At 40.9% G+C, this 24,255-nt stretch overlaps 2 protein-coding genes across 2 annotated transcripts; both read right to left on the bottom strand.

The window, feature by feature from the left end:
* Positions 1-3,032: 3,032 nt before the first annotated feature.
* Positions 3,033-4,214, bottom strand: LOC145821770 (uncharacterized). The gene has a single exon (XM_082918334.1). The coding sequence runs from the start codon at positions 4,212-4,214 to the stop codon at positions 3,033-3,035; it is 1,182 nt and encodes a 393-aa protein (XP_082774460.1).
* Positions 4,215-6,113: 1,899 nt separating this feature from the next.
* Positions 6,114-9,586, bottom strand: LOC145821769 (uncharacterized). The gene is made up of 5 exons (XM_082918333.1): positions 9,328-9,586; positions 8,178-9,213; positions 7,320-7,998; positions 6,745-6,869; positions 6,114-6,306 (listed from the first exon to the last, which is right to left on the bottom strand). The coding sequence occupies exons 1-5, from the start codon at positions 9,584-9,586 to the stop codon at positions 6,114-6,116; spliced, it is 2,292 nt and encodes a 763-aa protein (XP_082774459.1).
* Between the last annotated feature and the right edge of the window lie 14,669 nt (positions 9,587-24,255).

Genomic DNA, 24,255 nt, shown 5'->3' with positions numbered 1-24,255 from the left:
TTCATTGTTCATATCTCCTATTGATTTTGCCAAATGAAACAAGGGGAATAATTTAAACTTGATTAGTTTTAAACTGTGTAATTTTTTTTTTTTTTTTTTTGGTTCTGCATCTTGAGGTAATATTAACTTTGCATACATTGATTTTTTTTTAAACCCTCATGGTATTTTATTTGCAGTACCATTCTAGCAACACCAACGTCCTATTAAGTTTAATTTCTACTGGCATTATTTTATTTTATTTTACTTTATTTTTATTTTTTTATTTTGCTATTAGGTTTCATTTCTTTTATTTTTATTTTTTTCATTATTATTTTTTGTTTGGGCTTAATTTTCTTTTCTTTTTTTTATTTTTTAATTTCATTTTTCAGTATTTAAACATAAAAACAAAAACAAATCAAAATACAACTATTTACATTAAAAAAAAAAACACCCTTCATTTTTTTTTTACGGCCATACGCCGATCAAACTAAACATATTTCAAAACAAAAAAAAAACAAAACAAAACAAAACAAAACAAAAAAAAATACAAAAAAAAAAAAAACAAAACAAAACAACCCTTCATTTTTTTCTGGCCATATGCTGACCTCACTTACTTGCATCTTCCACCGTTTTCTTCTTCTTCTTATCACCTTGGGCGACCCTTGACGCCTCTGCCCTCGTGCTTTCGTCGAGAGCGACGACTCTCCATTGACTTTCAAAGGCCAAGAACGACGTTGCTCCAAATCGGGCCATGGAGGTGATTTTCCATTTAAGCTCTTTATTTTCGGCCTTCAGTGTGCCTATTTTTGCGCACGCATCCTTGTACATGTGATGAAGCAGAGAGAGTTGGGCATTGACCTGATGGAGCTCACTCATCCTGTTCTGCAATCGGTGAGCCAATTTTGTGACTGCAGTCACCGTCTCCATACTGGAGGTCAGTGTGAAATGATTGGCTTCAATGTCTGATTGAGCTACCATGATTTGCTCAATCGACATCATAGGAAGGTTAGGCAGAGGAATGACAGGAAGAGTAGGAGTAGGGGCACTCGGTTCAGCAGAGCTTATGGGATCGTTCAGGTCCGGAAACAGAGTGAGGGGACGGGATGAGGAAGCCATGGATTAGAGGTGAGGGGTGTCAACGAAATAAGTTGCAGAGAAATAGAAGCAAACAGACTGAGTTTGGCCTTCTCCGTTCAGTTTTTTTTTTTTTTTTTTTTTGTCTCTCAGTGAGGAAGAAGAAACAGACGAGAGTAGTGAAGAAGAGATAGAAGAGAATGGTGAAGAAGAAAATGGAAGAGTGTGTGATTTAGAAGAAGGCTGAAGAGAAAAGACTGAAGAGAAGAAGACAAGGAGGGCGAGATAGCCGAGGTGAGCGACAATCAAGGAGAGCTGCTTTTGTCGGCCAATGAAGCAAAAGCCAGGCCACGTGGTAACCATGTTTTGCAAAAAACGAGAGCGACGCGGGAGAGGTGTATATGTAATAAATATATATATATATATATATTTGTTGATTGACCGTTGATTGATATATATCTATATATATATGTATTTGCTATATATCTATTTTTTTATGCCACTTATCACTATCATTTTCCTCCTCCTCCTCCTCCCGCTTCTGACCCATGATTTCCTTTTGATAATGTCACGGGGGGAGAAACTATATGATGTTATGTATTATGGTATTATTTTCAAATTATGGTATTATTTGAAGACTAATCTGATGATTATGTATCTAAGTCTCATATCGTGTCTCTAATTACAGCTTATTTATTACACATGTGCTAACTTATGTATTTAGAAATGAATTCAGGGAGCATGACTTGAGGGGGAGTTTTTCTTACTCCCAAATCAAATCAAAACATAATTGTGTGACATCATCAAAAAGGGGGAGATTGTTAGACCTATTTATTTTGATAATATATTTAATTATGTTTTAATTTATTTGAAAGAGAAAAATAAAATCCAAAATTTATTTTGATGATTTATTTGAAAGAGAAAAACAGAATCAAAATTTATTTTGTCCCATTATTTCTCACCTAAACCTTTATCCTAAATATTATTAGAATGTATTTAATATTTGATTAAATCAGGAGTTCAAACAGACCAAAACAAAGGTTCAAACAGCCTAGCACAGCAGCAAGCCAAAAAGTTCAAGTGGAAGATATTCAAATTAGTAATGATGGAAGTACAACGGCTATAAATGGCTATAAAGGTTCAAAAGGCCAAAAGGTTCAAAAGGTTCAAGTAGAAGATATTCAAATTTGCAATGATGGAGTGGAAGATATTCAAATTGGTAATGATGGAAGTACAACGGCTATAAACGGCTATAAATTCAAATGACTACAACGGCTATAAACAGTTATAATTTTCATTATATATACCAAAGCCTCTAATGTAAACAAGTTACAAAAAAACCTAAAAATATTCTTTGATCCATAATCACTTACATCTATTCTCAGAAATTATACACTGAGCCTTATAGCTTTAAGCCCATCTTTCTTGTGTGAGATTTACAGAAAAATCAAAGCTTCATTTTATATATCTATCTTTGAGAGATATTTATTGTAAGCTTTCTTTGAAAGCAAAAATACCATTTCATCTTGTAAAAGTGTTGCAAACACTGTGTTCTTGAAATCTTGAGACTGATTGTGAATCACCTAAGATTTGCAAGGGTTTGGACTTGTGAAGTCTGTGTAAAATCCGTGGATGATTGCTCTATTTGTAAAGAGGTTGCTAGCACCCCTGTGAAGCTAGAAGATAGTGAAAAATCTCAAGTAAAGACACTTGCTAGCACCCCTGGACATAAGCCGAGTAGAAGCCGAACCACTATAAATTTATTTGTTTATCTCTCTCTCTTATCTCTTTATTTTATTTTAAATTGCCATAGCTATAATTCACATTTTTACTGTGCTAAAATCATTAACTGACATAGTTGTTAAGACACTTGTTTTAATTATTTTTATTTCATTAATTATATTTATCTATTGTGCTAGTCATAACTTTTATTAAGGTATTATTAATTTTAATTGTAAAATCTAATTCACCCCCCCCTCTTAGGTTGTCTTTTGGGTAACAGGTAATTTGATCTCTCCTTCTGTAAATTCAGTTTCTAGCAGATCAAACCTCACTCTACCTTCTTTTGATGGAAAATGACCACCCAACTCAGGTCTTACTAGCCAACTCTTTGTGTACTGATTTTTAAAGTATTCAAACACCTTGCTCTTCACTTGCCTCGGCTCTTCAAACACCACATCCCCTTCTGTAATAGAATTTATTTCATTTCTTATTGTTCTACACTTTGTTACTACATGAAAAAATCTTGTATTCTTGTTCCCTTTCATCGCCCAGTCAAGCCTAGACTTTTGTAGCCATAGCCATTCTACCATCCTACTCAATTGCCACATTTCAACTCTAGCTTCACTTCTCCTTACCTTTTCCTCTCCGTCAAGGTCTCTAACCTCAACCAGAAGATCAAAGCTATGAAGTTCACCCTCTACAGACTTCAATTTGTTTACAACATTTCCAAAAACATCTACATTCCAACTTTTAAGGCCACTTTTCAATATCTTCAACTTCTGAATCAAAATAAACCCAGCCCAACCTTCAACACTGGACTCTTTCCACTTTGACTCCCAGAAACTTTGAAATTTTTTGTGCAAAAACCAAGCATTCAAAACCCTAAAGGGCTTTGGACCCCAGTTCCTCTCATCCTCCATCATAAGAAGAAGGCAGTGATCAGAAACCATTCTGGGTAGACCCCATAGCTTAAGGTTGAACATCTCAAGCCATTTTGGGTCTACTAAAATTCGAACTATTTTACTCCACTTCTCACCAGCATATGAATTGCACCAAGTGAATCTCCTCACAAGTAGTGGTAAATCAGACACCTCACATTTATCAATGAACTCATTAAATTCTCTCAAGCCTCTATCTCTCCTAGAACACCCTCTCTTATCCCCAATCTGCCTAATCTCATTGAAATCTCCTCCAAAGCACCAGGGATTAGGGAATTCCTCCTTCAATTTCAATAGGCAATTCCATAGGTTCCCTCTTGAGCCCACATCATTAGGAGCATAAATGTTTAGAATAGCACAATTAAATTGGTTAAAGAGGGTGCCTGATAATAAAATAAATCTTCTATTGCTACAACATTCTTTTACTTGGAAGACATCTAGGTCCCAAATGCACAATAATCCCCCAGCAGAGCCTACAACATCCACTACCATGAACTCCATTTTGCTCCTGGCTCACTCAGACCTAACTTCATCCTCTATTAATTTTGACTTTTTTGTTTCTTAGAACAATGCAACATCTACATTCGTCTCCTTGAGGAGCTTCTTTACTTTGCCTCTCTTCTCCTTCCTCCCCAATCCTCTAACATTCCATGAAAGTATCTTCCTAATTAACCACAATTTCTTTTATACATCCACCCCTTTATTGATGTAGATAGGGACATTGCCGCCACTGCTGCCCACCATACTGCAGCTCTAGGCTACTTGTTGAGGCTCCTCGGCTCCCATACTTCCTTATCAGCTCGAAGGATTTTTTCCTTAGAAAATTCTGGTTCGATTTTTTCCTATTGTTGATCTTTTTCTTCCCCTTTCTAAGCCTTGAATGACTACTGTTGGGCTCCTTCTCATGGGCTTTAGAGTGGCTTGACACTCTCCTACCTGGCAAACCCTCATCACACTTATGCCTTGCAATTAAGTCCTGCTAGCTCAGCCCAACTTGAGATTTATAAAGCCCACCCACTTGCTCTGATGTATTGTTCTGGCCCAGACACACTTCAATATTCACACCTGGCCCTTCTAGGCTTGACCCACCTAGACTTCTACCTATATCTTGTGATTTTGATTTTTTATTGAAAGATACAGTTTCAGAAAGGAGAAAGTCTTGTGACAGAACTTTTGACCTTCTGATAAAATGTAAGGGGTTTTGGTTAACAATGCTAGTCGGAGTTAGTTCATCTTTTGAATTCTTGACCTTATGAAGTAGGCGTGCAACACAGGCAAATTGGTCAAGTTGAGGAATTCTTCAAATTCAGCATGAATTGTAAATTGTCCAAGTTAGACCTCTAACTCAAAATTGTCTATCCAAATCTGATTTGAGCATAACAAGTTAAAATAGGACTAGGCTTTCAAATCACTTGAGAATTGAACCTCTTTTTTTTTTCACTAGGCTGATTAATTTGTTAAAATTAGACCTTATTAATATATTTTTGAGGAATCAATGTGTCACTGTGGTGGTCTTTGTCATTTTTGAGTGAGAAAGGTAAAGAGGTAGCTTTTGTGTTATGTTACTTAAGGCTGAGTAGGGAAATCGCAAAAATTTGTAATCTGAACCGGTCTAGTCCAATTCAATAGGTTTGGACAGGTTTTTTGAATCCATGGTTTGGTTCTGATATAAAAAATTAAAAAATTGGTCTTCGGTTTCAGACTTAAGTTCATGGTTTCAGATTAGAACCGAACCAAACTGAACCGAACCGAACCATATGTAACTGAAAATCATATACACACTACAACAATTTACACTTTTAGCGACTAAATTTGGAAACTAAACTTTTTTTAGTCGCCAAAAGTTGTACAATAGGCGATTAAAAATTACGTACCGTACACCCTGATGCATACAATCCTAGATATTATGTTTGTTTAAGTTATGTTTTGACATAGGCACATTAATGAATATTTGTTTAATGTTATGTTTTTGTTTGGTGGGCATATTATTATTATTTTTAAAATTTATGATAGGTTGAATTTATTTTGATATGTTATATGATTTTTCGTGTGAACAGATTATGTGAAACCATGGTTTCAAACCATGCCGAACTGTGCTTAAATGGCTTGGCTCAGATTGGTTCCATGTTTACATGGATTGGTTTGATTGCAATTTTTATGGAATCATAGACAACATATTAATTCTGATTTTTTCTCAAACTAAACTAATTTGAAAAAATATTCACCCCCTAATGTTACTTGTGTATATATATTTTTTTGATCGGCAAAACAAAAAAGCTTTATTGATGAAATTATAGTACAAAGTACAAGATAAAATGCATCAATAAAGGAAAGCGAGCGCATAAACATCACAATGGGCTTAATCATCCCAACCAGGTTGGCACAAAGATGCCCATCCTATCATTTGCTAGCGCTGCCAAGGTTGGTGAGCAACCAACAGAACAAACAGAAAAGAAAGACAGAAAGCAGCAGAGCTGCAGCTGCCAAACACCCACAGCAGCACAACAGATGCTGTTGCAAACCCAACAAATACTGCAGTAATTCAAAAGCCCCCCAGACCAAACTAACACCCACTGTAGCACTACCGATGCTGCTGCAAGACCAACAGATAGAACATCAACAGATAGACCATTAGATCAAAATCAGGTTGCTACTCGTTATTGCCTCTGTTCATATCAAAATCAGATCGAAACCAATCCAGCAGCATGCAAACTCAGAATAGCAGAACAACAGGTAAACAAACCCAATAGCATGCAAAACTCAGATCAAAACTAACACAGTGCATCAAACAAACCCAGTGCAGAAACATATAACAAAACGCAGCCATAGAACAGATAAACAAATCAGAAACATACTAGAACAGTGCATCAAGCAAAATGGAACAGATCAGCAGTAGCTCACTAGAATCCCCATTCACTGAACCCCCAAATTTAAACCAATTCATTAAGCTTCACTGATCACCTTGTGGTGTGTTTGCCTTTGTGGTCCTCAGAGATGCTAATTTGCAGTTGTAACTCACTTTTTTGTTTACCCTTCATTGAGATAGTGCCTAACAGCTGAGATGTTATAGAGGAAGTCATTGATCGAAAAGTGGAGCTTTGTGGACGTAGCTTTCAGCCAAATGGCAATTCTGGTGACAATGAGCTCTTGCAGCTCCTGCAGATTTGGCAAAGAAGCTTGAAAGAGACATTCATTCCTATGTTTCCAGATGGACCAGAAAGTTACTAGAGGGATGGCGCTCTAAATTCGACGTTCAAACTTTCTGTAATCATGACCTGACCACCATAGCAACAGATTTGGGACAGAATTTGGGACAACCCAAGTGGTCCCCCACCATTGTAATAGCCCAGTCCAGACTTTCCATATCAGAGGGCAAGAGATTAGCACATGTTCTACTGTTTCCTGCTGCGCTTTACAGAAGATGTAAAGAGTTGAGGTAGACCCATCCAAAATACCAATACGCTAAAGGAAGATAGAGGTTTTTAACTTATATTTCCATGCAAGCCAGTTGAAAAATTGCATTTTGGGTGGGAGTTTCTTGTTCCACACCAGATGAATAGAATTATCACAAGCTCCATGGACAGTGCTGGTATGATTATAAATTACCGAGGCAAGAGACTGCCCTGCTGTAGCCTCTAACCACACTGCATTGTCTTGGGCTTCCAGATTTAGTGTAGGAGTTGGAGATAGGGTGGAAGTGAGTCTAAGTAGCTTGCTTTTCTCCCAGTCAAAGAGGGGTCTCCTAAATGTGAAAACCCAATGCTTTGTAGGGCCAGAGACATCCACGAAGTCCTTGAGTAACCTATCCTTATTGAGTGACAATCTGAAGATCCGAGGAAACTTGTCCTTTAGGCAAATATCTCCACACCAATTATCAATCCAAAATCTGATTCTACCTCCATTACCCGCCTTTAATTGTAGGTTATTGGCATAGTATTGAAAAAGGGACACATTCAGCTCCACTGCAGAAACAATGCCATTCCAGATATTTGAAAACTTGATGCTTGGGCTGAGGTTTGGGAACCATCTCCCATCAAGGAATTTGTATTTGCTACAGATGACTTTCTTCCATAAAGAGTCATTTTCAGTTGCAAACCTCCACCACCACTTTAGGAGTAGGCACACATTTACATCCCTAACTCCTCTAATGCCCAAACCACCCAGCTTTATGCTCTTTGTAACCTCTGCCCATTTCACTAAGTGGATTTTTCGCCTTGAATCTGTGCCTCCCCATAGGAATGAGGCTTGAATTTTATCTATCTCCTTAGCAACTCCTTCAAGCAGCCTATACAAAGATAAGAAGTATACAAGTAAGCTTGATAGAACTGCTTTCACCAATATTAATCGTCTTGCGAAGGAGAGGAGTCTCATTTTCCAACCAGCAAGTCTCAACTTAAACTTATCAATGACAGGTTGCCATGTTTTCTTTCTCCTTGGATTAGCACCAAAGGCAATCCTAGATACTTAATTGGAAGAGTTTGGGTCTTACAATTCAGTAGGGATGCAAAAACAGCAAGTTCAGAGGTTGAAATACCAACACCACAGACCACACTTTTGTGGTAATTGATTTTGAGGCCTGAAGCCACTTCAAAACATCTGAGTATTCTTTTCAAAGCTAAGACTTCTGATAGCTCAGCTTCGCAAAATAGTAGTGAATCATCTGCGAATTGTAGGTGGGAGAGTCGCACTTGGTTGAATCCAATAGATACCCCTTTGAGCATATTCAACTCCATAGCTCTCTGAAACAGTATGTTCAGGGCCTCAACAACCAAGTTGAATAGGAGTGGTGATAAGGGATCACCTTGTCGAAGACCTTTTTGGGGACTGAACTCCTTGGTTGGAGAGCCATTGATAAGAACTGAAATTCTCGCAGTGGAGACGCATTCCCGCATCCATAAGATCCATTTTTGTCCAAACCCAAAATTTGTAAGCATTGAGAATAGAAAATTCCAATTGATGGAATCAAAAGCCTTTTCAAAATCTAATTTAAAGAGCAACCCTGCTTTCTTAGATTTATGCCAGCCATCCACAATTTCATTTGCGATCAAGACTCCATCAAGAATGCTTCTACCCTCTAGGAAAGCTGATTGTGAGTCCGTAATTACCGTAGGCATGACTTGTTGAAGCCTAGCTGTGAGTACTTTTGAGAGAATTTTGTAAGCAGAGCCAATCAAACTAATGGGTCTGTATTCACTTAAGGACACAGGTTTCTCCTTTTTTGGGATGAGAGTTATAAAAGAACTGCTTAAACCTGGAGTCAGTTTGCCATTAACATAGAAGTCTTTCATAAAGTTAAGAATATCATCTTTGAGTAGCTTCCAAAATTTCTGAAAGAACAACAAGTTGAAACCATCTGGGCCTGGGGCTTTATTCCCATTGCTGGCTTTGATTGCTGTCCAAATTTCTTCTTCAGCAAATTCAGCTTCTAGCAAGCGAAAAGAAGTACTGAGCCTAACACTCTTAAAGTCTCCAGTTAAGATAGGTCTGATCTTCCAATCATCTGTGAATCATTTTGAGAAATGATTCCATGCCTCATGCTTGATATCATTTGGCTCCTCGAATGATGCATCCCCTACTATAATGGAGTTAATGGTGTTTCTAGCTTGCCTACTACTTGCCATTGCATGGAAGAATTTGGTGTTCCTGTCACCTTTTAGTGTCCAGTCCATCCTCGACTTTTGGAGCCACTCCCATTCCATCTTTCTGCTTAGTGACCACTTTTCATTTCTTTTCTCCCTTAGTATTTTCAACTCTGCCTCATCCAAGGGTCTTGTTTCAGCTATTAGATCTAGTTCATGAAGGACATATTCTATATCTTTTAGTTTGTTTGCAACATTACTATAGACTTCTTTGCTCCACTTTTTTAATGCCATTTTTAGAACCTGCATTTTTTTTTCAAGGTGAGTCCGTCAGACCCTCACAACTGTGATTCCCTCCAAGTGGTCTCCACCATAGAAGTTAGGTTTGGGTGCAAGAGCCAAGCATTTAGAAACTTGTATGGTTTAGGCCCCCAATTCCTTTCATCCTCCATAAGTACAAGTGGACAGTGATCAGAGACAGTTCTAGGAAGACCCCAAAGCTTTAGCTTGAACCTTATCAACCACTCAGGGCTAATGAGGAACCTGTCAATTCTACTCCATTTATTCCCATCCAGTGTATTGCACCAAGTGTATTTTCTACCTATCATTGGCACATCCACCACCTCACAATTATCTATGAATTGATTGAAATTCTTCATGCCCCTATCTCTGCATGAGACTCCTATCCTTTCCCCTACTGTTCTGATCTCATTAAAGTCCCCCGCGAGACACCATGGTTTTCAGTAGGAATGCTTTAGGTTTAGTAGGGTCACCCACAATTCCCTTCTTCTTACTACATCATTTGGAGCATAGGTGTTGATAATTACACAATCAAAAGAGTTTTGAATTTTACCTGACAGTAGGATGAAGTTTCTGTTGCAGCAACAGTCTGAAAGGTGGAAGAATTCCGGGTCCCAAATGCAAATCAAACCACCTTCTAGGCCTTCAGCATCCACAGACATAAATTTCATCTTGTCTCTAGGCCAAATACTCTTCACCCACAAATTATTAGTGCTTGATTGTTTTGTTTCTTGAAGTAAGACCATATCTATTGTTTTATCAAATAGAAGCTTCCTAATTTTCCTTCTCTTTGCAGGCCTTCTAACTCTTCTGATATTTCAGCTCAGCAACTTCATTGGAAACAGATTGACTCCCAAATTCCCCCAGTAGGTGTTAGTTATTCTACCATGCCAATCCCTCTACCTAATCTTTCTTTGTCCTGCTCCTCCATATGTGTGAGTTGCTTCATGACCTCAGCTTCTTGACCCTTAAAATCAAAGCCTAGCCTTTCCCCTACCTGCAATGTTGCATGTGCCTCTTGGAGAATGTCCCCCGCAGAAACAGAGCTGGAGGAAATAGGTTCCACTGGAGATCTTGATTTAGCTCCTTTGATGATGCCTTTGCTTGAACTTGTACCTTTGTGCCCCATTCTCTTAGCAAACCCAGTAAATCTGCCTGCAAGTAATGGTGTTTAATCCTATCGCATCTGCTGTCTTTTCTTTTTCCTTTCTTTAATCGATACCTGATGGAGCCTGATGGGCTGATTGTAGTACTAATCTTCGACTAAGGTGCCTCCTCCACTGCTGGTGGACTAAAACTAAATGTCTCCATGGGCTGCAGATCCACTTGGGCTAACGCAGTGGGCTGCAGACCACTGTGGCCTTGGCCCAAGTTTACCTCAAGGCAAATGCCAGGTCTGTCTTTAAATGGCTCACTTAGGCTTTTTATATAGCCTGGGGTGAGAAGTTGCCCATCTACGAAAAGGGCTAAAGAAGCTAGGGGGGCTCCTTTTTGAAGAAAATGATTACACTCTACACTCTGTTGCAGAGTACCCACATCTATATCTAGCTGATTTCCATCGCCTTTTTAAGTAATTGGATTACACCGCTACTTCTGCTGGAAACATACTATTGGTAATGATGATTCCACAACACACGCACCTTCATCATTTGAATTTTCCACACAAAAAATGGTCTCTGCCACAGCTGAAGTGTTGCTCCAGTTGCCCTCTGCAACCAGCTCACCCTTACCCTTCAACCGAGATGTCACAACTTCATTTGCTACTTCAGTCGCTCCTGCCGCATCACCTTCCACTTCAGCAGCCTTGTCATCATCTTCTTTCTCTGCGGGCTTATGCTGAATATTTTGCAATGTACCATTAACTTTGGAACCAACAGCTTCAACTGGATCCTTGGAAGATGTTTCTTTGGAGCTTGTGTTAGCATCCTCAGTGGACTACTCTTCAAAGACTCTAATAGGATAAATTCTTCTGTTGCACTCTAGGTTGATGCTTGTGTTTATCGAATCCATGACATTTGTAACTATGCTAAATCTACCACAGCGAAAAGACTTCGGTGCACTAATATGACCATCTAGGAAGACCAACCCCTCCCCCCATAATCTTGATATCTCTCTGAAGGTGTTGGAGCTCCAAAGGTTAGCAGGAACCCCATAACAATTAACCCAGATGTGCCTCTCTTGCTAAAGATGCAAACCTGATCTCTATTTGGTGATATATTCACACCATTCCTGAAGCCAATCTAGGATCAGAGGTTTTTTATTCTGCAGATCTTCTTTGTTGGGAAATGATAGTAACACGTCGCGTCCTCCTCCTTCCCTAACCAGCACATTCTATTCACCTCTTTTAGTGAGCTCATTTTTCACCTGTAGAATAGAATAACCCATATTAAGCCGCATAATTAGACTCTCGTGCAGCCAACCATTTCCAGTCTCTGCTACTCTGATGGTTATTCTTGATGTAAGTCTGGGTTGGACCCCTTTGATAACTTCCGCGAAGGATCTGCCATCAGTGCCGTAGGTCCATATGTTTTTGTTTGCCATGGCTGGTATGTGCCTTTTCGATTGTTGTCTTGGTGCTGTGGATCTCAGCCTTTGCCTTGACTCCGTTTGCATAGCATGCTCTGCCAATTTTACTGATAGGGATTTGTCATCTATCCATATCCCATTAGCTTTTTGTTCTGCTACATTGGCTGCAATGGAACAATCGTACCGAACAAACCCAAATCTTGAATTTGTTGATCGCCTTCTCTTTTGTGGAATGAAAACATCCTTAACCATGCCAAACCTTGTGAACAAATCGTACAGGTTTTTTGGATTCATAGGCTCCGGCAAGTTGTCCACAAAGAGTGTATACAAGCTTACTCTTTGTGGAGAAGTAGTTCGGAAATACTCTTCGGATCTTGGGAGACGTTAGTGATCCTCAGCTAGTCACCTGAAAAGATACAAACACTCCGGTCGGGGGTGCCGGAATTAGCACTCCGACGGACAAGTTAGTTCAGATATTCAGGGTGGTTTCTTTACTAAGTTTTGTCAAGTGATTTTTACATACCTTTCTATAACCGTTGTTCCTGTATTTATACCTGTTCTTTTTTATCCTCGGGGCCAGGGCCTACTTTTTAATCATTGTCCTTTCATCTATTCGGCACTAAGGACTTACACTTATTCAGCACATATATTATATTCAGCTCCCCACTCTCGTAGGATATAGCCGATTAATATTAATCTTCCAATGGTACGCACCATCTGATTTTTCCCATGTATTTGGCCCCCACAATTGCCCCCCGAACTCCCTATTGACGGAAGTTAATCGATGTGTTTGGTCTTGAATTGGAAAGGTTAAAATAGGTCAGGCGGCTTTGCGTACCCTAATATAGATGCCAGGATGCGCATACCTTTTCGTTCATCATTATGCTTTTCCGCCTCAATCGTGCGTCTCACATTTATTGTGATTTGAAATTTCAGTCCTTTCGAATGCACAGTTCGTTGAGTATTCGAGACTCTTGGACCACCAGCAAATATCCCTTCTCTGACTCGCATTCTCTGTAACTCTTTTCCGTCTACCCTCGTCTCCCTTGCTCCTCGTAAGTCTTCTTCTCCTTTCTTTGCAATCTTACTTTTTGTTTATTATTTTCATTTTGGTGAAACCTTTATTCCCCGTGAAAATGGCCAAACACTTGAAAGACCTCATTTCTGAGGGTCGTGTCTCCGGATTCCGGCGACACTGTTCCATCCCTGACGATGTTCATCTATCTCTAGTGACGGACAACACTCTGGATATGGAGAGAGAGGACCAAAATTCAATCGTCTTTCCTCTCCCATCCATTGCAGAGGGCGGGGTCCGTTTTTCCCTACATCCATTCCTTAGGGCTGTCCTCCACTATTGGGGTCTGATTCCTTCTCAGCCCAATGTGAACTTTTTTCGAATCGTAATGGGGATCGTAGAGTTGAACCGGCGCCTCAGGATCGACCTTGGAATTTCGGCCATTCGGCACTGCTATGCTTTAGCCAAATCTTCTGGTCGGCTTGGGCAGTGCTTTCTTAGGGCCAAGGATACTGACCATCATTTGGTAACCATGCTCGCCAGTTCTGGCAAGCGTGTGGATGACGTAATGGTCAATATCCGAGGGAACTGGGAATTTGGCGAAGGCGAGGATCGCCCAGACCCTATTCCCAAACGAAGGGGTGAACCAGGTTGCCGTGTGTCTCCTTGTGTTTTACTGAACTTTTCTTTTACTTAGCTTTCCCCGGTGTCTAACCCTTTGCCTTTGCAGACAGTAATTTGAAGAAGATTCTGGTTTCTACCGACGACGCAGTCCTTGCGCAGGTTGCGACTGCACTCGGATACTTCGGCCGTCCAAACTTACAGAAGGAAGGCAGGGCAGCCCACATACTTCTTCGATACGAGCTTACTTACACTACTTTTTCGGCCGCCGACAATATTCCAATTCCATCCGGCAATTGACAACTTGCGACTCTTATCTTCGCTAGCTTCAAAAGTCTCATACAAGTTGGTCTCGAAGCCTCTGAATCGGGGCAAGACGTCGAGCCGGTGGTAGAGGTAGTCGCTAAACCAGACAGAGAGTTCGCTGAGGAGGCCGAAGAGGTTGACGAGGCCCTAAACTCGACGTTTGAGGCAGCCAGACGTAGTCAGCCTACCTCGCCGTCCACTTCGGGTTGGGCGGAGTTTTCTTTTGGAGATATTTTTAGAGGTTTGGAAGACTTACCCGGCAATTTTTTTGAAGGTATGGCTGGGGAAAGCCTCATGCAGATGGCTCGAAAGAAAAATGCCGAGCGTATGGCCGCCCGAAAAATGGCCGAGATCGCCTGTTCTGGACCTGCATTGGTTGAGTCTTCCGAACCCGTTATTGAAGAGCTGGCTAAGATCATTGCGACCGAAACGGCGAAAGAGGTTGAACAACCAGTCATTAACGAACGGTTGATTCCGAAAGAGAGGGTCAAGAAGCGTAGCGCCAAGGGAGAGGCCAGTTCAGAAGATAGTCTTGCCGACAAAAGGCCTCGCTTAGAAGAATCAGACATAGTTGTTCCTTTTTCGTTCAGCCAAAGATCAGAGACACGCCGATTCCCTCTGACGCGTTCCTTTTTCGTTCAGCCAAAGATCAGAGACACGCCGATTCCCTCTGACGCATCCATCATTACCGACCCGGCGGTAGCCTTGAGCTTGGCGGCGTCAGTCTCCCTACCAGCTGATAAGGCCTCCTTTCATGCCGTGCCGGATTTGGTGGCCATAGCCCTATCTGCGCAGTCGGCCCTTTTGGTAGGTGAACTTTGACTTGTTTTGATTTTGGTTGCCTATGGCATCTAACAATCCCAACTCGTTTTGCAGACGATCGGCAGGATCGCCGACTTGGGCTGCCGCCTACACGATGCCCTTGAGAGGAATGACCATTTGCAGTCAGAAGTGGCCGATCAAAAGAGCAAGGCCGAGTTTGAGATGATGAGGGCCGCTATGGAGACTGTGCGAGCCGAAGCCGAAGTGGAAAGGGCTTGGGCTGCTGATCAGCACCGTTCTGATGCCGAAGATAGGGCGAACGCGAGCAAAGAATCGTTTAGGCTAGCCAAGGAGGCGCTTAACAGGATGGAGACTGAGTTAGCAGAGTTGAAGGCGGCCAAGGAAAAGGCAGAATCTAAGGTTTCTGCTGTATTCGAGGCGGGAAAAGGCGCCACCTTCAAAGAATACGTAGATGAAGTCCCCAAGTTTGAGAATCGGGGGTTCAAGCACGGGTGGCTCAAGGCCCTTGATGCCGCTAGGGTTACATTGGCCTTGCCAATTTCTTATGAGCAGGTGGACGTTGAGCCACTTGAGTCTGACCCCAAGGATTGATCTGGGAGTCATTCGAATTTTATGAAATACTTTCCCTTTTAATGTGTGTTTTTGTTTTTAGGACTTTTGTTGGTTCCGAGTAGTTTTCATGTATAAATTGGCTACTGTCTGCGCTCAATTTATTAATGAAAATTATCTTGTTGTTTTACTACTAATGCGCAGTTTGTGATGTTATGTTGGTGTAGAATGTTTGCCTTTCACTACTTTAGTTAGAATGACTACTCTGTTGACTTTTCTATGATTGAATGTCATGGCAATCTCATCATTCGTATGCTGAAGAGTGAGGATGAGGGTGATGCCATATAAGTATACTTATTGTAAGGTTGAAATGCAGATCATGTTCAAAACTATGTAATATATTGCTTGTTTATCGAATAAAAAAGGTTCTATGATAAATATTTTGTTGCAGTTCGTATTTGGTATGTATGCGTTTCGTTTTACTGTATATGTTTGAATGAATGTATAAACATTGATCGGCAGGGTCGACCCATACGTGATAGCCGTTTATCCCTGAATGAGGCTATTGTAACTTGAGGAAGCCAAAAGCCAGTGGGTAGAGTGGCTGCAGCAAATTCAACTCGGCTTGGGGCCTAGATTTTCGACTAGTGCACGTGCTTCAAAAAGTCGTTTGGATAACTACGCCGTGGCGAATGTCAACCGACATTTTTCTCATGGAGTTTAGTGTTAGTGAAATCGCCTCGGGATTGGGGCCTCGAGATCACTGCCAGTATTGAAAATAAAAGGAGTGGGCGCTTCGCGCAGATAAACAATCACTGATGTGTGGTGGGATAAGTGGGGATGTTAGTTAGAGAGACTGGAGTTCAACCGATCTTGGTGTTGCCATGGAGCGCGGCAAAGGACCCATCCGTATAGGAAGTAAGGCGTCCAAAAGTTGCCATGAATCTTCAAGTCGTCGAAGTAGATCACCCCGAAAGGAAAGGCAATGACCGTTGGTTTTTTTTTTTATCCTTCCTTGTCCTGGATCTTTGCCTTGACATTGTCAATGGTATCAGGGAAGGACTTGGGCACGGTTGGCTCAAGGCATTGTAAATCGCGGAGGACTTCCGGGTGACGGGAGTTGATTCGGCGTTGCCGCTTTACTAATGTGTCTTCTCCCTTTTTTAGCTTTTAATTTTGGAAATGGGTATTGTAATGCTTAAATGCAAGTTGCGTTTATGTGACAACTGTGCGATTAAATAAAAATTGTAATGCTCAAATACGGATTGCGTTTATGTAACAACTGTTTGATCGAATAAATTATTTCGAACATTTGCGTCTTATTCTAAATTTTTTATATGCTTAGTTAAGCACCTTATTTGTGATGTTGGCGGGTTTTGTTTCATTCGTGCCAAAGGGTACTCCGAATCCAGAGGCTAAATCAGCACTTAGGTGTCGTGCACCAAAGGGGGCTCCGAATTCGAAGACTTAGTTTGGCCAATTGTGATATCCACGAAGGGTGCTCCGAATCCAGAGACTTAAATCGGCCCTAAGGTGTCATGCACCCAAGGGGGCTCTGAATCCGAAGACTTTGTTTGGCCAATCGTGATATCCACGAAGGGCGCTCCGAATCCGGAGACTTTAATTGGCCCTAAGGTGTCATGCACCCAAGGGGGCTCCGAATCCGGAGACTTAGTCGGCCCTAAGGTGTTATGCACCCAACGGGGCTCCGAATCCGGAGGCTTTGTTTGGCCAATCGTGATATCCACGAAGGGCGCTCTGAATCCGGAGACTGTAATCGGCCCTAAGGTGTCATGCACCCAAGGGGGCTCCGAATCCGGAGACTTAGTTGACCGTAACGTGTCATGCACCCAAGGGGGCTCCGAATCCAGAGACTTTGTTTGGCCAATCGTGATATCCACGAAGGGCGCTTCGAATTCGGAGACTCTAATCGGCCCTAAGGTGTCGTGCACCCAAGGGGGCTCCGAATCCGGAGACTTAGTCGGCCCTAAGGTGTCATGCACCCAAGGGGGCTTCGAATCCGGAGACTGTTTAGCCAATTGCGATATCCACAAAGGGCGCTCCGAATTCGGAGACTTTAATCAGCCCTAAGGTGTCATGTATCCAAGGGGGCTTCGAATCCGGAGAGTTTAATCGGCCCTAAGGTGTCGTGCAGCCAAGGGGGCTCCAAATCTGGAGACTTAGTCGGCCCTAAGGTGTCATGCACCCAAGGGGGCTCCGAATCCGGAGACTTTGTTTGGCCAATCGTGATATCCACGAAGGGCGCTCCGAATCTGGAGACTTTAATCAGACCTAAGGTGTCATGCACCCAAGGGAGCTCCGAATCTGGAGACTTAGTCGGCCCTAAGGTGTCATGCACCCAAGGGGCTCCAAATCCAAAGACTTTGTTTGGCCAATCGTGATATCCATGAAGGGCACTCCGAATCTGGAGACTTTAATTGGCCTTAAGGTGTCCTGCACCCAAGGGGGCTTCGAATCCGGAGACTTAGTCGGCCCTAAGGTGTCATGCACCGAAGGAGGGTTTGAGAAATGAATATAGCCACGAAGAAATACGGTTTGCATTGCAGAAGTGATATATATACAAGTATCAAAGCCCACGGGTCGGGTTAGTGATAGGGTTTTCATTAAATCTCTACTTGTGCCGATTGGGGGGAGCCACGGATCTCTTCAATGCCATGGGCTGTCGGGAAGCGCACAAGCTGATGATAAGTGCTTGGTACGGTCTTCATAATATGTATCCAGGTTCGTCCCGTGATGACATTAAACGGCGAAAGGAGCTTTACGACCAGGAATTCTACTTCGACCGTTCTGGAGCCCGCTCGAACAGGTAGCATGATCTTTCCTAACGGGTATTCAGGATTCATATTAAAGCCGAACAATGGGTGAGGCACCGGAGACAGATCTGACTCGTTGAGGCCGAGTTTGATGAAAGTTTGGTAATACATAACCTCCGAAGTACTCCCTGGGTCTATGAGAATGCGTTCAATGGTGAACCGATTTATGCGTAATTGAATGACCAATGGATCGACGTGGGAAGCTGTTGTGCCGCTAAGATCGGAGTCATTGTAAGTAATTGTCGGAGCTTCTTTGGGCCATTCTGTCGGAATACGTTGCTTTTGGGGGATTGGATGCGATTGAATTGTGTGCACGGTTGGGGGTGCAGGCAGGCTGTAGATCATATGGATCACGCCAAGTGGAGGTGAGTCCTGCCTCAAGGCTAGTGCCGTGGTTGGCTTTCCCTTTCTCACGTACTGTTGCAGTCGGTCATCTTGCACTAGTTCTTCCAAGTGATTTTTTAATGCGTAACAACTCTCCGTTTTGTGGCCATGATCTTTGTGATATTCGCACCGCCTATCCCTTCTTCGCATGTCGGGCGGCCCCACCATCTTTGATGGCCATTTGAAAAATGGAAGGTGTTGGACTTTGGTCATTATTGCAGCGATTGGTTCTGACAACTCTGTGTACTTCTTGTCGGCATGCCTCGAACACCTGCTGTCGACTTGCAGGTGTTCATTCGTCCGGTGGGAGCATTGATCGCTTGATCGGCGAGTATCCCGCCTTTTGTCTCATTTAGCGCGTTGCCAAGGCTCTGGGCTAGGAGGTGGCGCGAAACTTATTGGTTGAGCAATTTCAGGGGGGGCGTTTTGTTGGACATTTGGCCGGCTTTTATTCTCAAGGCATCATCTTCCACTTTGCAATACTCTTCAACTTTCTTCATCAACGCTCAGACTGTTTTGGGGGGTCTTCTGGTCAGGGAACTGTGATGAGGACTGTCAGGATGTAGTCCCATTTTGAAGGCGGTGATGGCCATGGAGTTGTTGCAAGCGTCGTCAACAAGGTTGAAGCACGTCCAATAGCGCGCTGAATACGCTCTGAGCGTTTCTCCTGACTGAATCTGCATAGCCCAGAGAGAGTCGGCCTGTTTTGGTTGCACCTTGTTGGTGATGAACCTGGCCCTGAAGGATTTCTGTAATTGATGGAAGCTTTTGATTGACCGGCTCCAACTTGTAATACCACCTGACTGCTAATGGCTCTAGGCTACTGGGGAATATTTGGCATATGAGAGCTTCGTTGTCTGCATGCAATGTCATGGCCTACTTATAGTGACGGATATGATCAGTGGGGTTTGATTTTCCATCGTAGAGAGTGAATGACGGAGCTTTGAACTTCTTGGGCAGGGTCACCTTTGCAATCCGTCGGACAAAAGGATCGTGCTGGTCCTCTTCATCTGAACTGCTCCTCCTGCGCTTGTTCCTTGTATGTAGACTCTTTTCGGAGGAGCTGGAAGTTTCGGATCGTCCCTTCTTGTTGAGCTTTGTGGTTAATGAGTTGGAGTCGCTATCAGTATCCTTTGGTCGGGCTTGAGGTCGTTGTCCACCAGCCCTCGGATTTCATTCGGGATCTTGGCACATAGCTTCTCTCAATTTTGCGACTTCGAGGGCCAAATCTTGACGGAGACGTTCATTTTCAGCGATCATGTTCTCCAGCCTTTGTTCATTCTGCTTTGCTTGTTTGATGATCGCCTGCATTGTCTCTTGCACTGAGGTCGTTGGTGAGTCGAAGTTCAAGGCGCGTCTTGCAGCGATGGTTTCTTTTCCGAGCATATTTGCTGGAGTGAGGTCATCTCCTTGTGCGGTCTCGTCAATGGCTACCGGAGGATCTTTAGTCACGCCTGCCATGGATGTATTTGAGTATTCTCACAGACGGCGCCAATTGTGGAGAAGTAGTTTGGAAATACTCTTCGGATCCTGAGAGACACTGGTGATCCTCAGCTAGTCACCTGAAAAGATACAAACACTCCAGTCGGGGGTGCCAGAATTAGCACTTCGACGGACAAGTTAGTTCAGATATTCAGGGTAGCTTCTTTTCTAAGTTTTGTCAAGTGATTTTTACATACCTTTCTATAACCGTTGTTCCTGTATTTCTACCTGTTCTTTTTGATCCTAGGGGCCAAGGCCTACTTTTTAATCATTGTCCTTTCATCTATTCGGCACTAAGGACTTACACTTATTCGGCACATATATTATATTCGGCTCTCCACTCTTGTAGGATATAGCCGATTAATATCAGTCTTCCAATGATACGCACCATCTGATTTTTCCCATGTATTTGGCCCTTACACTCTTTGACCATCTGACCATGAGCTCTGTTTTGCCTGTGTTCTTCTTTGGTGCAACACAGGGATCCAGCCACCTGGTCTTCTTTTCTCCATTTACTTGTGTATATAATATATAAAGAGTTTTGGATTGTCTTACCGGAACTCAACTTAAATTAATTTGTGTTTCGGATAGCTAGACTTTGTTTCTAAATTTTTATCTGCCTGCACTGAATTCAAAACATGTTAATCCTAAAAAGGTTGCAACTCAGTTCAAATTACTCCAAGCGAACCCACCCGAGATGCAGCTCTCCTATCAAGTGGTTATGCTGGAGAACCAATGAATATCATTCAATTAATCTATGGGTAATCGTGTTCTTTTTTTGTGGTTAGTTAGGCAGCAGATTAGCCCAATAATTGTGTAACATTTTACAATAAAATAAGGAAACTGGATTTTTAGTGAGAAGAGTTGAGAGAGGTCTAAGTGTTCAATATAAATTTTTTAATTTTTTAATTTAATAAAATGATTAATAAATCATACACTAACATTTAAAAAAAAAAAAAAAAACAAAGAAGGCATTTTTTATTCTTAAAACCATTCCTTCCTTACAATCAAATAAGGAAAGAGTTTTCCAATTAAGAAAAAATAATTAATAAATTACACTCAAAAAAGGAGTTTTTCCAATTAAAAAAAATTAATAACTCACACACTCAAAAATATTTCGTCGGAAAATATTTTCTATTAAAATATTTAAAATTCTTCACCATAAAGCATAAAATAATTTATATAATTAAAATTTCGTGACATGTTTTTTTATAATTTTTTATTTTTATTTTCAGCATGGCCATTACTACTCAACATATATATCAAACCTCATTATTTTCATACCTAGTAAACGTTAATAGGGTTTCTTTAAGATTCAAACTCTCAACCCTAGCTCCAAAAAAAAAAAAAAAAAAAAACTACTCTCAACTCATTTTTTAAGAATTTCTTTTGACTTGTTTAATAATAAAAATACTAAGTATCATTATGTGTTGCATTTTAATTAGTTCATAATTAAATTCATGAAGTTTTATATTAAACCATTAACAGTGCTACCATAATTATCATTTCAAATTACTTCCTTAATCTATGTTTATCATTCCAAATTTATTTTTAAAATTGCTTCACTAAGATTTCATTAATGCCTGATTTTGATACATTCATACATATTGATAAGATACAAGAGGCAGAGGAGGACTCCAAGAGCTCAGCATTGGTCTGCTATGCTGATTAAGTCACTCCACTGTTATGTTAGCAATTCAACAAAATGCAGTTATATTGTTAGTTAGTTAGTAATGGTTAGTTAGTTAGAAAGTTTGTTTAGAGAGTTTGTTATAGCATTCCTATATATACAGATCTGTATAATGTTTCAGAGTATGATGAAATAATATTCAATATTCAAAGATCAATCTGTCTTCATGGTATCAGAGCCTGCTTAAAGCTCCAACGAGCAAGTTTTCATCAATGGCAGATTCATCTTCTTTACCATCAAATCTTAATCTTCTCATCTCAAATTTTGGATCATTGGTTACTGTCAAACTTGATTCTACAAATTTTTTGATATGGAAGAGTCAAATGCAAAACATGCTCCGTGCTATGAATCTCTTAGGATTTGTCACAGGATTGATTCAATGTCCTGCTTCAGAGATTATGGATTCATCTGGAAAAACACTTCCAAATCCAGATTATGCAAAGTGGAAAACAATTGATGCACATCTCTTAAGTTGTTTGACTGCTACACTCTCTCCTACTGTGTATTCATCCATTCTCCATCTTCAACACAGTGCTGAGGTATGGAAAGCGCTTGAAAAACGGTTTACATCTATGTCTAGATCACATATCCATCAACTGAAAAATAAGCTACAAACTGTCTCAAAGAAAACCTCTTCGATGGAAGAATATCTCTTCAAAATCAAAGAAATTTCAAATCAATTGTCACTAGCTTCTGCACAGGTTGATGATGAGGATTTGGTATTAATGACTTTGAATGGCCTTCCTAGTGAATATGATGCATTCACTACTGCTATTCGAGCCAGATCTGAAGCTATTTCTATGGATGAGCTATGCTCATTGTTATGTTCCGAATCTATTCATATTGAGGCTAAGATGGGTAAGTCCATCACCAGCACTGATCTCAATGTCGCCTACACAGCAACTAAAGGATCTACTCAACAATATCCATACTCTGGTTTTAATTCTCAATCTTTCCATTCTGGATCAGAAAGAGGTGGTTATTCACAATCTAGAGGTCGTAACACTTATAGAGGAAGAGGAGGCAGATATATGCAATCTCGAGGAAGGTTCAACAATCGAAATAAAGGTAGATCTGTCTCTTCTCAAGGCTGTCAGATCTGTGGTGGTCTCAGTCATTCAGCTTTTGACTGCTGGTACCGTATGGACCCAAATTTTCAACCTAGAATATCACAGACTTCTCAGTCCTATCAGTCCTCAAGTCCTGGTCCTTCTAAAGCCTATACAGCCTCTGTAACATTGAATTATGCATCTGCATCAGCTTCAAATGAAACAAGCGTGCCTTGGTACATTGATTCTGCAGCCACTAATCACATGACAAATGATCTTGCAAATTTCTCTCTATATGAAGCCTATCCTGGACATGATCAAGTAACTGTAGGTAATGGTACTTCCTTACCTATTCATCATATTGGACAAGGTCTTTTACCTACACCTACTTATTCTTTTCATCTTAACAATCTTCTCCATGTTCCTTCCATTTCCTCTAATCTTCTCTTTGTGCATCAGTTGACAAAAGATCACAATTGCATTGTTATTTTTGATGCTCATTCTTTTGTGATTCAGGACAAAGTCACGAAAAAGATTCTGCATAAAGGAGTTAATAACAATGGGCTCTATCAGTTCAGTTCTTCTTCTTCTCCTTCTTCACCACATGCTTATCAATCCTGCTTCTCTACTTCTGATCCACTATGGCATAAAAGACTAGGCCATATTTCTCATGAAAAATTTCAAAGTGTAGCTTCTCATTTACCTGTTTCTTTTTCTGGCAACAATAAACCTATGCCTTGCATTGATTGTAATATGTCCAAAATACATAGATTGCCTTTCAAATTGTCAAATTCCTCTGTGAATTCTCCTTTTTCTTTAGTTCATAGTGATGTATGGGGCCCTTTTGTTACTACGAATGCCAAATTTCGATTCTATGTTTTGTTTGTTGATGACTACACTAGATTCACTTGGATATATCCTTTACTTTACAAGAGTGAAGTTTATGCTAAATTTCTTGATTTCAAAAGATATGCTGAAAATCAGTTTACCACTTCCCTCAAAATTTTGAGAACAGATAATGGGTCTGAGTTTGTGAATAAACAAATGGATTCTTATTTGTCTTCTCAAGGCATCATTCATCAAACCAGTTGTCCATACACCCAAGCTCAAAATGGTCTTGCAGAAAGAAAGCACAGGCATATTACTGAAACAGCCATTGCTCTTCTTCACCATTCCTCTTTACCTTTGTCTTTCTGGTTTGATGCAATTGCCACTGCTGTGTTTCTTATTAATCGTATACCCAGTTCTGTTCTTAAAAATGTTTCTCCATTTGAAGCTTTATTTCATTCTGTGCCTGATTACTCTTCACTTAAGGTTTTTGGTTGTCAATGCTTTCCTTGGCTTAAGCCATATATTTCTCATAAACTTCAGCCCAAGTCCATTCCCTGTGTCTTTATTGGGTATCATCCTACTATCAAAGGATA

Source organism: Camellia sinensis, chromosome 3, assembly GCF_055761805.1.
Source record: "Camellia sinensis isolate YWXY chromosome 3, ASM5576180v1, whole genome shotgun sequence".
Taxonomy (NCBI): Eukaryota; Viridiplantae; Streptophyta; class Magnoliopsida; order Ericales; family Theaceae; genus Camellia; species Camellia sinensis.
The sequence above is the reverse complement of the archived record's forward strand: the minus strand, read 5'-3'. Positions and strand labels throughout refer to the sequence as shown.

What these genes read in the sequence shown, in the direction of transcription:
- LOC145821769 (XM_082918333.1), bottom strand. Translation starts at nt 9,586, where the DNA reads ATGGCATTAAAAAAGTGGAGCAAAGAAGTCTATAGTAATGTTGCAAAC. An exon ending in ACCCAAACTCTTCCAATTAA is followed by an intron (nt 7,999 to 8,177) that starts GTATCTAGGATT and finishes ATCTTTGTATAG; the next exon opens with GCTGCTTGAAGGAGTTGCTA. An exon ending in AGGCACTATCTCAATGAAGG is followed by an intron (nt 6,307 to 6,744) that starts GTAAACAAAAAA and finishes TTGGTCTTGCAG; the next exon opens with CAGCATCGGTAGTGCTACAG.
- LOC145821770 (XM_082918334.1), bottom strand. Translation starts at nt 4,214, where the DNA reads ATGGAGTTCATGGTAGTGGATGTTGTAGGCTCTGCTGGGGGATTATTG.